This window comes from Dicentrarchus labrax, unplaced genomic scaffold (assembly GCF_905237075.1).
Source record: "Dicentrarchus labrax unplaced genomic scaffold, dlabrax2021, whole genome shotgun sequence".
Classification (NCBI taxonomy): domain Eukaryota; kingdom Metazoa; phylum Chordata; class Actinopteri; family Moronidae; genus Dicentrarchus; species Dicentrarchus labrax.
The window spans coordinates 19,044-34,146 of NW_026136969.1; the positions used below are offsets into that span (position 1 = coordinate 19,044).

Here is a 15,103-nt window from a genome sequence, read left to right on the forward strand (position 1 = left end):
CCTGCAGTTCTTGCTAATTTCAGGCCTATCTCCAAACTTCCTTTCCTTTCAAAAATCCTGGACAAGATTGTGCACAGTCAATTAATGGCCTTTCTGGAAGAACATAATATCCTAGAGGTTTTCCAATCCGGTTTTAAAACCCTACACAGCACCGAATCAGCTCTCTTAAGAGTTTTTAATGATATCTTTTTAGCTACTGACTCTGGTGACTGTGTTATCCTTGTGCTTTTAGATTTAACTGCTGCATTTGACACAGTGGATCATGAAATATTGATCTCACGTTTGAAGCAGTGGGTGGGCATCAGGGGCATAGCACTGGAGTGGTTCAGGTCGTACTTGGCTGATCGAACTTTCTGTGTCAGCCTAGGTGACTCTGTATCCTCCTCTGCTTCTCTCTCGTGTGGGGTCCCACAGGGCTCAGTTCTTGGCCCTCTCCTTTTCTCTCTCTATTTGCTCCCACTTGGTTCCATACTTAGGAAGCACAGCTTTTCATTCCACTGTTATGCAGACGACAGTCAGATTTATGTGCCTCTGAAAAAGAAAAATGAATACTCTGTCAGACTGCTACTTAAGTGCCTCGACGACATAAAGGCCTGGATGGCTCTGAACTTTGGTGGCACCACTGGGACCCCCCCCTGTAGATCTGGGTTCCTTGGCCCAGTATATTAAACCTAGCATCACAAACCTAGGGGTTAAAGTTGACCCTGAGCTTAAGTTTGACAGTCAGATAAAGGCTGTTGTCAAATCAAGCTTTTTCCATTTGAGGCAGCTGGCCAAAATGAAGCCAATTCTATCAAGGCAGCACTTTGAGACGGTAATCCACGCCTTTGTTACCACTCGGCTGGATTACTGTAATGCACTGTATGTGGGGGTTAGCGGGTCCTCCATCGCCCGTCTCCAGATGGTACAGAACGCTGCTGCACGTCTTTTAACTGGCACATGTAAACATGAGCACATTTCCCCCATTTTAGCCTCACTCCACTGGCTGCCTATTCAATTTAATTTCTTATTTTGATTGCTTTTTATTGCCTGGCTATTATTTTTACTCATGTTTTATGTCTTTTCATTTTATTGTTGTATTTTATATGTAATTTTGCACCTCATGTGAGCTGTTATGTCTTTTATTTATGATGTCTTATTTATTCTCCTGTACAGCACTTTGGTCAACTTTGGTTGTTTTAAAGTGCTTAACAAATAAAGTTGGATTGGACAAAGTCTGAATATTTTGTTTAGAATTGTGTTTCTCATGGTCTGAGAGTCTTTCAGGTGCCTTTTGGCAAACTCCAGGTGGGCTGCCATGTGCCTTTTACTAAGGAGTGACTTCCGTCTGGCCACTCTACCATACAGGCCTGATTGGTGGAGTGCTGCAGCAATGGTCATCCTTCTGGAAGGTTCTCCTCTCTCCACAGAAGAACCCTGGAGCTCTGTCAGGGTGACCATCGGGTAATGGGTCACCTCCTAACTAAAGCCCTTCTCCCCCGATCACTCAGTTTAGAGGGACGGCCAGCTCTAGGAAGAGTCCGGGTGGTTCCAAACTTCTTCCATTTATGGATGATGGAGGCCACTGTGCTCATTGGGACCTTTAAAGCAGCAGAAATGTTTCTGTACCCTTCCCCAGATCTGTGCCTCGATACAATCCTGTTTCGGAGGTCTACAGACAATTCCATTGACTTCGTGCTTGTTTTGTGATCTGACTAAACTGTGGGACCTTATATAGACAGGTGTGTGCCTTTCCAAATCATGTCCAATCAACTAAATTTACCACAGGTGGACTCCAATTAAGCTGCAGAAACATCTCAAGGATGATCAGTGGAAACAGAATGCACCTGAGCTTGATCGCAAAGGCTGTGAATACTTATGTACAAGTGATTTCTTTGTTTTTTATTTTTAATAAATTAGCAAAAATCTCAAACAAACTTTTTTTAAGTTGTCATTATGGGGTATTATGTGTAGAATTTTGAGGGAAAAAATGAATTGAATCCATTTTGGAATAATGCTGTAACATAACAAAATGTGGAAAAAGTGAAGCGCTGTGAATACTTTCCGTATGCACTGTATACATACTGGAGCAGGCAAAACAGCAAGCTACTTTATATTCAGTGTATCTTGAATACTGACACACTAAAAAATGAACAGAAAAGTTAGAGATAAAATACAAGATTTTTTAATTTGATTCTTGTTGATAATGTTTTTGAAATGTTCCATTCATGAAGGAATCTTTCACAGCTAGTATACAATATGACATCTAGTGCAGTGGTGATTTTTGCAGTCTAAGATAATTACCATCCCCATATCCCCCAAAGTCTGTTTATGTGCTACTAAGCCACTTTTAGCTGTCAAAACCACAGATACATTTTAATTTATTCATGTATTCACTGGTTTTTACAAGCATAAACTGTTATTTCTGTTGTATTTTACCAAATGTTCCTGCATGGTTTTTTCTTTGATGTTTTAAGGTCCCTTTCACCCACCCACACTTCCTTTGATACTCACTGACATCAGCAGCTGGTTGCAGAGATACAGAGAAAAAAAACTGCAAATCTGTATGAAATAGTACATTTTTGAACATTTCCACATAAAAGTGCATTATAGGTTTAATTTAGTCTAGGTTTGTATTGCAAGATCACTGGTTGAAGCCTCACAATGTAATTCGACTGTGCATAAGAATGTATGCACAGATTTGCACTGACATGTTTTTGAGCCGTAAAGGAATAGTTCAAATGTTTGAGAAGACTGATACCTCTCTTCTGTATGTAGGGTAAATATGAAACTACAGCCACAAGCAGGTTAGCTTAGCTTAGCATAAAGACTAGAAACAGGGGGAACCAGTTCAGTCCAAAGGTAACAAAACCCAGATATATCTCTATATATATATATCTTGTTTAATCTAAAAAATTAAACAAATGAGATATAACATGTTACTTAGTCAAATTTAGAAGTGCTGGTAGGCAGATTTTCTTGCTTTTGTACAGAGCCAGGAACTGTTTCCCTTGTTTCCAGTGGCCTATTTCTGCTACACTATGCTAACTGACTGCTAGATTCATATTTGTGTGGTACAGTATCAATCTTTTCATCTAACTCTTGATAAGAAAGCAAATACGTGTATTTTCCAAAATGTGAAACTATTCCTTTAAGCACTTAACCCACATGTACACCAGTGTGTGCATGTGAAACACGAATTGCTGAATAAAATCAATGTGTTTATTAAAATAGAAGCAAAGCTTTTTTTTATCCTGAAAACATTTTCCTTAATTGCCTGTTCAATGTTTATTTTCAACATCTAATTCTCCCAAATGTGTGTCAAAGTTTTGTGGTGTTTGGCACTCATTTCATGCCGTCTTACAAAGTTGCTGCTTAATGATTGAATCAAAAGATTACTCAGTCTTACACATCACTAACCAGAAAAAAACAGAGGCTTCACAAACTATAGCAAGCTGTAAAGACATGTTGAATTACTGAGTGACTCAGCACATGTTGGCAGGGGTGCAGATGGGATTTTTGAACTGCTGGGCAATTTCTTGTCTGTCCACTTTGTCAAGCCTCTCTTGGTGAATATGGCACACAGCAATGCCATTGAGTCTTTTTTGAGTCATGGTTGATCGCAACCATGTTTTCAATCTGCGTAACCCACTAAAACTGCGCTCTGCCTCAGCAGATGATATGGGCACCACCATCAACAATCTCACTAGTGTCTCTACCTGATCAAACAGGCCACGGACTTCAGGGGGCATTTCTTTCAAAGCATGCACAGCATCTGCAGTTGTGTTGACCTCGAACTTGTTTTTAAACATGGCCAGTTGGACTCTCAAGTCTTCCTCTTTCAGTTCAGGATATTTGCGAACTGCTGCATCATTTGTAATGGGAGTAAGGAGTGAGTTTTCCAGTTCTTTTAATGTTTGAATGCCTGGTTGCATAAACCTCTCAGTAATTTGTGCATCTACTGTGTCTAGGACACGGTAGAACTCTGCTCTGTAAAAATCCACAGCTGATCCAGGTGTGTATGCAGGAGCCTGCCCAGAATATCTTTTAGGGGGCCTATGTGTGCGGGGTGGAACAATGGGATCTAGAGACAGATTGCCACACCTGTCCTCTGCCTCCTTAAAGACTGCCTCAAAGTGTTCTGTGTTTCTTTTGGATTTCAAGCTGTCTTGGACCAAGGAGACTGCAGAGGGCATGCCCTCCATTGTCTGAGTCTTTTTCTGGAGAGATGTGTTTAGAACCTCTAGTTCACTGATCACATCTAAAGCAAGCAGAAGTCCCAGTACAACATTACCCTGTTGCAGTCGAACACATAAGCCCTCTGCCCTGCTTGCAGACTCAGAATGACTTGCAGCCATCTCCTCTAGTGCACTTGTGGGACATAAAGGCCTGATGGACAGGGCTGGCCCTTCCCCTTCAGCTGCAACAATGGCTTTAAACTTGTCTTTCAACTTACCAGACCGCCCAAAAAATGTGCCAAGGTCATGTATCCAGTCAAGTGCATTTCGCACAACACACGAGGCTGAGCAAGCTTGTTGTGTAACTAAATTGACACAGTGTGCTCCACAGTGTATATATGGTGCTAGTGGCTGTACTCGCTGAATAACAGCCTGTGCACCTGAGTACTTTCCAGCCATATTCGAAGCTCTATCATATGCCTGACCTCTGAGGCCCGATATTGGCAAATTCAGCCTCAACAGAACGTCCGAAATGATCCTGGCAAGGTTTTCACCTGTTGTAGAAGTTGCTTCATACAACCCTATTAAGTCTTCGTGCACCAGCAAATCAGTGTCAGCATAACGTAGGCACATCGCCTCCTGCTCAACACCAGAGACATCCCTTGTCCCAGCCATAATAATGGAATACTGCAACACTGGTAAGGACCGGATCTCTTCTGCAATTTTCCTGATAATTGATGAACTCATCAAATTTATCCGCTCATTTTGACAATCCCAAGATGTGTGCACCCCCCTCTTTGCAGATAACCAACTACTGAATGACTGATCATCTACAGCTTTGTATTTCAGAAGCTGGTCAAGGTTACCTTGATGATGTCCATGCCCTCTAAAGGCCAATCCCTGCCGCGCCAGAAACATCTCACCCCCTATTATTTTTAACAGGCTAGTTCTGTTTTCTGCCTGCTGTGTACTGACTGCACTGCTCAACTGTGTAGTAACTGGCCTGTTTTCATATGCAGCAGTTGTAACAGCCAGTTTGTGACCCTCTGATTTCTCATGCATGGAACATTTTTCAAGTGCTTTTTTCCAGTTTTTAAATCCAGCATTGACAAAGGCTGGATCTACACTCTTGGCTTGTGCTGGTTTCCCTGTCTTGAAGTATTTAGAGCAGTGAAAACACAGAACACCATCAGTACCCATACTAACATGAAGCCAGGGATACTTCTCATACCATGCTTTTTGGAATGTCAGTCTTTGAGCACTTGTTTTTGCAAAACTTTAGGGTCAGGTTGATTTGGCTTTGTATATGTCATTATCATGTCAACTTCCTTTCCATCTGTGTCGCCTCCTGTCCCTCCTTGTTCTGTCCCTGCTTCTTCTGTCTGTATTCCTTCTTTCTCTCCTTCCTCATGCAGTCGCACACACAAAAAAAGGCACCAAAACGGCGGCTCGGCCGGGACATTAGTGGTACGACTTTTCTAAACGTTTCGCCAAACAGTTTGCCGATAAATCTCCAAAAACCGGTCCATAAAAATGAATGGGTGTGTGTTGGTAGAATGTTCACAGCTAGAGTGTGTGACTTTATCACTAGAGTGGAGAGTGAGAGAAACATTTGTCGAAAAATAAATTTGTAAATTGCTCTCAAGGCCACAAATGTAACTCTACAGAAATAATTTATAGATAGAAACGTAGGTAAATCCGTTGGGGTCGCAGTGATACCACTGCTGAAGCTGTCAGACAAATAGTTTTGGCAGGAAATGCACTGATGCGCCAGCAACACCCTCTCATGGCCCCATCTACTCCCATGTTAATTGGAAATTAGAAATTCTGAAAGGAGCTCGCTGAACCTCTTCTTCCTCAATCTCCTGAGGTCACATTTTTTAACTTTAGCCACTGAAACTCAGCAGTCCTATGGTCAACAAAATGACGATGCTGGCGGTCTTTTCGATTTTCATTTCGGTTGTTTTTTGGTCATTCCTGGCCAATGGTTCGAGGGGATTCATTTTGAGATTTTCTGTGTCTCTCAGGAGTCAGAGAGAAAGCCTGCAGCTGCTGTGGCCTCCCCTGGTTGCCACGACAACCAAAGCCTGCCTCTCATTAGTAAGCTAGCGCTAGCTTGCTACAGAGAATGACAAGGTATTAATATTGGGCCAGAGCCAGGCACACTCAAAGTTTCTTTAGGAATTTTCTAGTTAAAATAACATTATACATGAAAAGTAAAAAACATTAAAGCTATTCACCTACGACCTAAAAAGACTTTTATTTTACATTAAATGTAAAATAAAAGTTTTAACTACATTTTAGTCTACTTAAGGTAAATGCTGTTTATTATTGTCAGACTAGCTACTCAATATTACAAAACGATAAGCTGCCACATCTGGGAAGGTCAACAGACAACAGGTGTAGGATAGTCTACTTACATTGTTTGTTTTCTGAAAAAACGCTCTGATCGTTTTTTGTTTCTTCATTTTGTTTCTTCATTGAATTGAAATCACCCGCTCTGTCATAGTAGACAATGGTCTGATCACCGCGACAGGCACAGGCGCAGCTACCAGTTCCTCTTTAGGACCCTGGGGAGTGAGAGTTGTGCCTTATGGTGTGTTCAATTTATACTGAAAGTCGGAACTTGGAGCTCGGAACAACGTAACCCCAAAGTTGAGTACTCCCAGCGCTTCCCAGCCTCACAAACGTACAACAAAACATGTAACTATTGTTTACGCGAGTAGCAGATAGCATGAATTCTATGTCTGGCTGGTGAGATTAATCTGACTTTCCGAGTTGGAGATCCGACTTCACGGGGGGGTTCTGATTAAAATTCTGACTTGGAGCTCGGAAATTCCGACATTCGTGCACAACTGGAACGCACCATTCATCGTAGCACACAAACGCCGGTCTCTCAATGCGCGCTGCAATGTAAATTAGTCTAACTAACGGAACATTTATCCTCCGTTTTACCGGCGATGTTTGTCGCCTTATGTAGGGACAGTGGGGGGGTCACTATGAATCTGGGGGGGTCATATCCCCCCCGTCCCTAGTGCCATCTGCGCGCATGCATGTTGGTGACCTTTCACCCTCCCTGCTGTTTGTTTAAGTTTTTGGTTTTTCTCCTCCAGAATGGGAAACACGACGAGGCGTGGATGATTCTGAAGCAGGTCCATGACACCAACATGAGGGCGAAGGGCTACCCAGAGAGGGTCTTCTCTGTAAGTCACACCCAGTAATTGTATTGTCACTATTGTCTGTATGCAGGAAGAAATGTCTTCACACAGCGCTTGTGTGTCTGTCTGGAGACTAGTGCAGTGCAGCAGGTTTTGAGCTCTCGGATGCAGACATTTGCATATTAATAAGTTAAAACAGGTTTTCTTTAAACTACTGTAATCTCTTAATGCTTCGATCCACACAGTTCATATTAATAGTTAAATGAAATATGGTGATATAAATACTTTATATCCTCTTATTACTGCATTAATTAGTACAATGAATTAGCATAACTGGTGGATGTTTGATATCTAGTGTAAATGGTGAGCCATTACGCAGATCAGATGACTCTCATATCATTTTCATTGTTTTAAGGGTTGTGTACCCACATGGGAGAGATATATTTTGTTTTACAGATTTACAGACATGTATACATTACTTAGAATAATACGGAATACTAATATAGAGAGAACATTTGCTGATTATCTGTAATATTTGAGTGTGTTTACAGACGAAGAAGCAATGGAAAATCCTATAATGAATTAATTATAATTTTTGCATGTTTGATATCACATAAAAGCATGTTTTATTCTTTCACACACACAAAGCCACGTTTAATTGTTTCAATAGCCTGTGTGCAAAATTGGGTTGATATCAATAAATATTATGAAAAACAAGTTTTGAAACAAGTGCTATGAAGAAACGCAATTAACAATTATTAAACACAGCAATTAAATCAAAATACTGAATAGTTGTGCTGTTGTCTCCAGGTGACTACTATCAAAACCGTGTAGCAAATGGATGAACTGGTGGACCTGGGCGACTGTGGCGTCTGGCATCAGAAATGGAGAATAAAGCTCTCTACACTTTTCCATCAGGTGATAAACCCTGCAGTTTGTTCTTCTACTTCACTGTTTCTTATTTAGGAATATCAACTGTACATTGAATCACACTGAGGACACATCAGGACTAGAATTCTGGATGAGAGTGGTGTCAATCTTCTCATCTAACTCTTGTTTTATTGTAAGGAAAATTCAAAGCATCACAGATAGATATTATAATCAAGGGAATTAGGAAAACCAAATTCAGTAAGAAACTCAAAAATTTGTAAGACTTTGCTCTGCTCAAGCTTTATTTATTTGCAAATTCTCTTTGTCTTTGTGGACGGTGTGTATTTAGTGACAGGACTTGTTTGTCTCACGGCTTGTGCTGCTGAAGATGTCTCAGTTTGTTTACTCTATGCCTGGAAAGGGACTGTGGGACCTGTGTTTTTTTCTTGTATGATAGAACGAAACCTGTTTTCTGAGACGTCTGGTGTCAACTGTTTATCTGATTGGACTATTTATAATTTCTCTCTTTGTCCATGCATGTGTTCCATTAGGTGTGGAGTAATTTCCTGACTACTTTCTCCCCTGAGTACCGCCGCACCACCTACATGATGATGGCCGTGTGGTTCTCTGTCCTTCAGGTAAGATCAGGTTAAAGAACGGTCCACCACTACAGTTTTTTCTGGGTCTCATTGAGACTTAAAGCACACACTACCAGTTACTCAACCAATCAGGGACATCCATTTACTTCATCAGCCTAAAAGAGCTGGGTAATGTTGATCACAGCAGTATTGTGTTGTTGTTTGTTGGCTTAACAGCTTGCTGTTAGGTAGCCGAGGGTGCTCTGAATGCAGAGGAAGCACATTATCTCTTGCCCAAATGACATGGCCAGGCTGCACATTTCAGCTTCACATTTCCAGATGAGTAATTACTCCAAACTGCTTTCATCAAATTCTGTTTATAAAAACGGAAACTCAAAGTAATGAGGCCAGTGAGCGAATAGTACATCTTTTATCTGATACACAAGATTATCTCTCTCTGTAGGTCAGAAGAAATACTGGTAAGTAAACAAAAGAGAAACAGAAGCACAAACAATTAAAATAGGAGCCTTAGAAAGACTTACAGTGGGTTAAAGAAGTTTTTAAGATTCTAAAGCAGCAACAAGGAACTTTCATTTTGTGTTGATTCTGTGGCCCCAGTGAACAAAATCGCCCCTATTCATTGATTTCAAAGGGAATCGAACCAGAGTGACAATGATCTTGAATTTCTAGGTTGCCAATATATAGAAGACGAGCAATAAGGCATAGAGCGTGAGTGGTTCCCTGACATGATCAAGTGGCGGCTGTGGCTCCTTAATCGGAAGGTTGTGGGTTCGATCCCCGGCTCCTGGTGCGACATGTCGAAGTATCCTTGAGCAAGATACTGAACCCCAAATTGCTCCAGAGAGTGTGAATGTGTATGAATGTTAGTTGTTGTTCAATGGACCTTGCCATCACTGAGTGAATGTGTGTGAAAAGGTGAATGTCTCACGTAGTGTAAAAGCACTTTGAGTGGTCGGAAGACTAGAAACGTGCTATACAAGTACAGGTGCATTTACCATTTAACTTCACCCTGGAAAACCAGGTCCACTTCAATGACAAGTGAGTCAGCTGCATCCTCTTGTTAGTGTCACCTGTCATATGAGGGCATTTTGAATTTCTGTTGGTTTTATGATAGTCAGGTTCCTTTTATTCCATGGATATTTCACAATTTTTAAATTTTACGCATCTCCAATACTTGATAAATGTATTCATAATTTATTCTGTCTATATAGTCTGTGGTGGATGACAATAAAACAGATGAAAAAATAAATGAGGTTTCAACAAATGTTTTATTCTGAGCACTGCTTTAATTGGATTAAAGCCCTGCAGAGTTGTTCATGTTTAACAAGCCTGTCTTTGATGTTTCCTTTGACCTTGCCTTTTCAACCTGAACTCTGCATCTGATTTGAGTTGTTCAAACAGTAATATGGTAATAGAATATCTGACTTTTCCTCTCTGTCTCTCTCTATCTCTTTGCATCTTCCTTTTGTTTCCCTCTGTTCCCCACTTCCATGTTCCATCTATTCATCATCTCTTTGCCTCCATTACTTGATTCCATCATCCCTGTCTGCAATTACCTGCAGGTTTATGAACCTGAAATTGAGATCTATGGTGTTTGAGGATTCGCTGTTTGAGGAGTGTTACTTTGAGGACATTACATGAGTGAACAACATTAGGGTAACCAACACATTATAATTAAATTGTTACAGCTCAAGCAAGGACAAAAAGAAGAGCACAACCATGAGTTGCAACTAAAAATGTTATTTCTACCTAACACATGAGACACAAATTTGGCCATGGCTGTATGACATCAACTTTCAGCTTTGCAGCAGAAACATCAATAGTGTCTGCGATGTATGACTGAGCTAAACAAACAGAGGAGGACAGAAGACTGGCTGCATGTCTCCTCTCCAGGGAGAGGTCATGAAGTTAGGGAATCCTGTCCACAGATATTTTCAGAAAACACTCTTTGAGGTTGATTTCTTTGACTTGAAATTTTAGTCATCCCTTAAGAAAATGATTAAACTAACTTTTGAAAATCAAAATGTGGAGTAGGTTGTGCATTGAACCTGTGCTAATAAACAAGCATACACTATAAATGTCATCTTGTCTTTCCCTTCTCTCTCTCTCTGTCCTTATTCTGTCTGCTATTTATAGTGCTTTAAAGGAGCTCCTTATACATAACTTTCTTTTAAGAAGAGATATTGGCACAGTTTCACTCGTTTGCAATCTTGTTAAGGGATTGTGTGACTTCAGTATCCTGATGGATGGAAGATGGTGTAATCACTTCCATTAGGACATAGTTACCAGTGTATAGTATATAGCTCTGGGGATCTTTTTGCATCTCAGTTTTAGTGGGCAATATTTTCCGCCGTTCCTTCTCCTGATGTATAAAAGAGCAGCGAAGTCAGCTCCAACTGTTTGTGAAAATGGCTCAATTACTTTCTTTTCCCCTCTCCACTGACTCCACTGACTGACTGGCACTACACCGAGTACAGCATAGCAGAAGAACTGCAATGTCTCCTAGCAACCCAGACCGAATCCTTCATCATTTCAGCTTTTAAAATTGCGGAGCTGCCTCTCATCCCAAACTATATGATTGATTTGTCTCTTCCGAAATTACACAAAAGATGTCACATGTAGAAAGCCGATGGGAACTGTATCTTTGTAGATTTTTAGAAAAGGGATACCGTCCAGTATAGATTCAGCAGCTGTGTCCACATATACTAACTAGGGCTGGGCGATATATCGATATAAAAAATATATCGATATATTTTAAAATGTGATATGGAATTAGACCATATCGCCTATATCGATATAGTTCAAATTTGCGCTGTGATCCTTGCTCCAAGCAAGCTGCTGACCCGGAGCTCTCTGCACTGCTCCCCCTGCCCCCGCCCCTCCTCTTTCAATAACCTAACGTAATGTTTGTGTTCATATCCATAATTTAGACTGTAACGTTGTCAGACTGTTAGGTTAGCTGCTGAGTAATTGTCTCATTCCGCATACTTCCGTCAGTACAATGCTAATGTGCACTGACCACTTACTGCCGTAGTGCCCACTTTCGATGGTTAGTATTGTCCCAAAAGGAACACTTATGTTAATCCTCTATGGCATGGTGTTGCCCTCAGGCAACAAACCACTATTTTGCCCCCCCTTGTAGACTATTGTCGCAAATTCGGGTCAAACCGCTTCTGGTCTTGATGTAGCCAAGGTGGCATATGTATCCCACTAATGCCTGTCGATGCATATCCCACACATACCAAGGATTGTATTGGAATCACTTTGTCGCCATCTAGTGGTCGAATGTGAACTACATCCGGTTGATGAAACAGGAAGTGTCGGCTCGGCAGAGCACATGAATTTTTGGCAGTTAAATTCAGAAAATTTTCCAAATTTGAGGTAAGTTGTGCTAAAATAAAAATACATACCAGCGTATTGGTTGCTTCTACTGCTGATATATTGGAATAGACTACATGTGACAAAAATTGTGGAAGTTATTTGCAAATTTAGGTTTGTCGCATTTTTGCTACATTAGGCATTATAGCTAATGTAGCTAATGGATGCTAATGAATATTGAATTTAGTAGAAATTCTTTTTCCTGCGCATATATTTCAAATGGTTTGATAAATTGAGCTCCTAATTAACTTCTATAATTATTGTAAGATTCAAGATTCAAAGTGTTTATTGTCATTGACAGTAAGGAAAACATGTTTCCCTGTACAATCAAATTCTTTATTTGCTGTCCACAATGAATGTCGAGTACAAGTAGCAGTATAAAAGGTATAAACTAGATAAATAATAAGTAACAGCACTATGTAAAAATATAATGTAAAATATAACTATGCAGAAATAGAAATATAGACTATGTACAACTGTATGTGCAGAGTAAGTGTGCAACATTGAATTATGTCCAAAATTATTAATTATTATTAAATTATTGTAAGGGCCAGAATGTATTAAAATGTTCAAAGTGCAATGTTCACCTGTGCTATGTTGTTAAACTATGTTGTTATTCAATGTCAAAGCCTTGTTGCAGCATTAGCAGCATCAATAAAATAATCTACATACCTGAGACTGGAAATTTGTTTACTTAATATTATGCCCAATTATGCCTAATGTCGCTAATTTGCATCATAGCTAAATTTATATCTATTGTATGTGCTATATTCAAATTAACAATCTCCACTTAATTTAGCATCTGCTTGAATGCAAAAACACACAAAAAATTTTTTTTTATATAACTGTAAATTAAATTTGGCAATAAGGGGTTAAATTTTAACAAATAAAAAAAAAAAAAAAATCAAATTAAAAGCTTGATGATAAGTCTGTGACCAATGAATAACATGCTCATGGATGGAGATGTGCAGGGATGCATATCGTTATCACCATAATCAATTTTTTTGCTTTACTATCTACTATTACTCACAGGAAATGTATGCACAAACATTTTATGGGTGTAAGGAAGTTGATCGAGCAGTTAGGCTTATTCCTTCTGACAGTGAGGACAGTGAGCTTGAGGAGAGTGAAAGTGAGGAAGAGTGGACCCAAGAATCAGGTTTGAGGGAGAATAAGGAGATCAGAATTCAGTCAGTAGAGTAACATACTGTATGTAATGCGTGCGTGTGTGAGTGGGTGAAGAGAGGTATATGACCTATTCTAATTTTAATCTTCCCTTTTGGAACAGGTGGCCTATCTGATGACAATGAATCTGTGGATGAAGAGGAAAATGAAGTTGATGATGATGCATCAGAGGAAGATGTTCCCCACTTACCCCGGTGGAGAACACCCCACAGTGCCAACATCACTGATTACCCAGAATGTCATTCTTCCTGATTAGTACATGTCTCACTATTGGTCTTTATTTTAGGCAGAGACGGTTTCTTTGTAAATAATTCTGCAATGACCACTGTCCACACTCTGCCAATCACCTCCCAGGCTTGACTATACGCCAACATGCCAATTTTAGCTCTTAGTCTAGTTGTGGTTCCTTGGGCCATCAGAACTGCTGGTCGCGTCATTTCCCCCAGTTCACCCAGTGGTAACCCAGAACCAGTGCTACTTGAGTCACCTGTAGAGGTAGACCTAGCACCACTGGCAGAGACAAATTTAAATGAAGCAGAGGAAGAGCAGAATAGCACCTCTTCAGGCATTCGCTTTTTTATTCACGGGAGTCATTCTGGCGGTGAGAGAGTTCAGCCTTCTCCTGTCTCAAACCCAGTAGTTGACCGAGAGACATCACAGCCTGCTGGCAGAGAGTCAGATGGAATTTTGGCATCTGTTAATTCCAGGACCAGAGCACAAATTTTAGCAGGAATCGCCACGCTCAGAGAAATGGGGTTCGCTAACATTGTGTTGTCCACGGCTCAAGAAATAACGGCTACTTTCTTCACCCAGGATGGGGCAAATTTTAAAACTTTTTTCACTTATATCTGAGAAACAATTACTGCTGTTCTTCCCGGAATCAAAGTAAGAACCACAGTGAATATTTCCCCACTAAGAGTTGACATTAGGATATTCCATGTTGAGCCTTCTCCTCTCCCAAACTCAGTAGTTGTTCCAGAGACATCACAGCCTGCTGGCACAGAGGTAGATGGAATATTGGCAACTGCTTATGAGTCACCTGTAGAGGTAGACCTAGCACCACTGGCAGAGACAAATTTAAATGAAGCAGAGGAAGAGCAGAATAGCACCTCTTCAGGCATTCGCTCTTTAATTCACAGGAGTCATTCTGGCGGTGAGAGAGTTCAGCCTTCTCCTGTCTCAAACCCAGTAGTTGACCGAGAGACATCACAGCCTGCTGGCACAGAGTCAGATGGAATTTTGGCATCTGTTAATTCCAGGACCAGAGCACAAATTTTAGCAGGAATTGTCGCGCTCAGAGAAATGGGGTTCGCTAACATTGTGTTGTCCCTAGCTCGAGATATAATTATTATTTCTTTCACGGTGGCTAAAGGAAGAATCGCTGATTTTCCTCAATTGTAGAAGGAGCCATGGCTGTTTTCAGCCTGGCTAAGGCAAGTTTTTCAACTTTTTTGACTATGGCCCAAGCAGGTATTGCTGCTGTTTTTTCTGAAATAGTCTACTTACCCTTACCTGCTCAGTGTAGATACACAGACGCGTCACACATCTAGACCAATCACGCGGCTTGAACAGAAAAAATGCCGCCTGATGCGGCTCCCAATCAGGAGCCGGCTCCCGTCGTTCACTTCAAAGAGCCGGATCGTTGGTGAATGACCCATCACTACTAGTGAGCACACGAACAGGTGGGAGGGAGATGTGAGAGAGTGAGAGAACTTGGCGCTACATAGACAGAAACATCTAAAAATAAAATTCAAAT

General features: G+C 40.7%; 1 protein-coding gene across 2 annotated transcripts; it reads left to right on the forward strand.

The window, feature by feature from the left end:
* Window positions 1–7,066: 7,066 nt before the first annotated feature.
* LOC127360902 (synaptic vesicle glycoprotein 2A-like) lies at window positions 7,067–15,103 on the forward strand. 2 transcript variants are annotated; one of them, XM_051395307.1, is made up of 4 exons: window positions 7,067–7,360; window positions 8,126–8,233; window positions 8,737–8,823; window positions 13,451–15,103. In XM_051395307.1, exons 2-4 carry the CDS (start codon window positions 8,153–8,155, stop codon window positions 13,601–13,603), a joined length of 321 nt encoding a protein of 106 aa, XP_051251267.1. In that variant the 5' UTR covers window positions 7,067–7,360; window positions 8,126–8,152; the 3' UTR covers window positions 13,604–15,103. The 2 variants fall into 2 exon arrangements, 1 of the variants encoding a protein (XP_051251267.1); XR_007883965.1 differs by lacking the exons at window positions 7,067–7,360; window positions 8,126–8,233; window positions 8,737–8,823 and adding an exon at window positions 12,078–12,165.

Excerpts from the sequence above, each read along its gene's own strand:
- LOC127360902 (XM_051395307.1), top strand. The coding sequence starts at position 8,153 with ATGGATGAACTGGTGGACCTGGGCGACTGTGGCGTCTGGCATCAGAAA. Across the intron at positions 8,234-8,736 it reads TCTCTACACTTTTCCATCAG|GTGTGGAGTAATTTCCTGAC; the intron begins GTGATAAACCCT and ends GTGTTCCATTAG. Across the intron at positions 8,824-13,450 it reads TGTGGTTCTCTGTCCTTCAG|GTGGCCTATCTGATGACAAT; the intron begins GTAAGATCAGGT and ends CTTTTGGAACAG.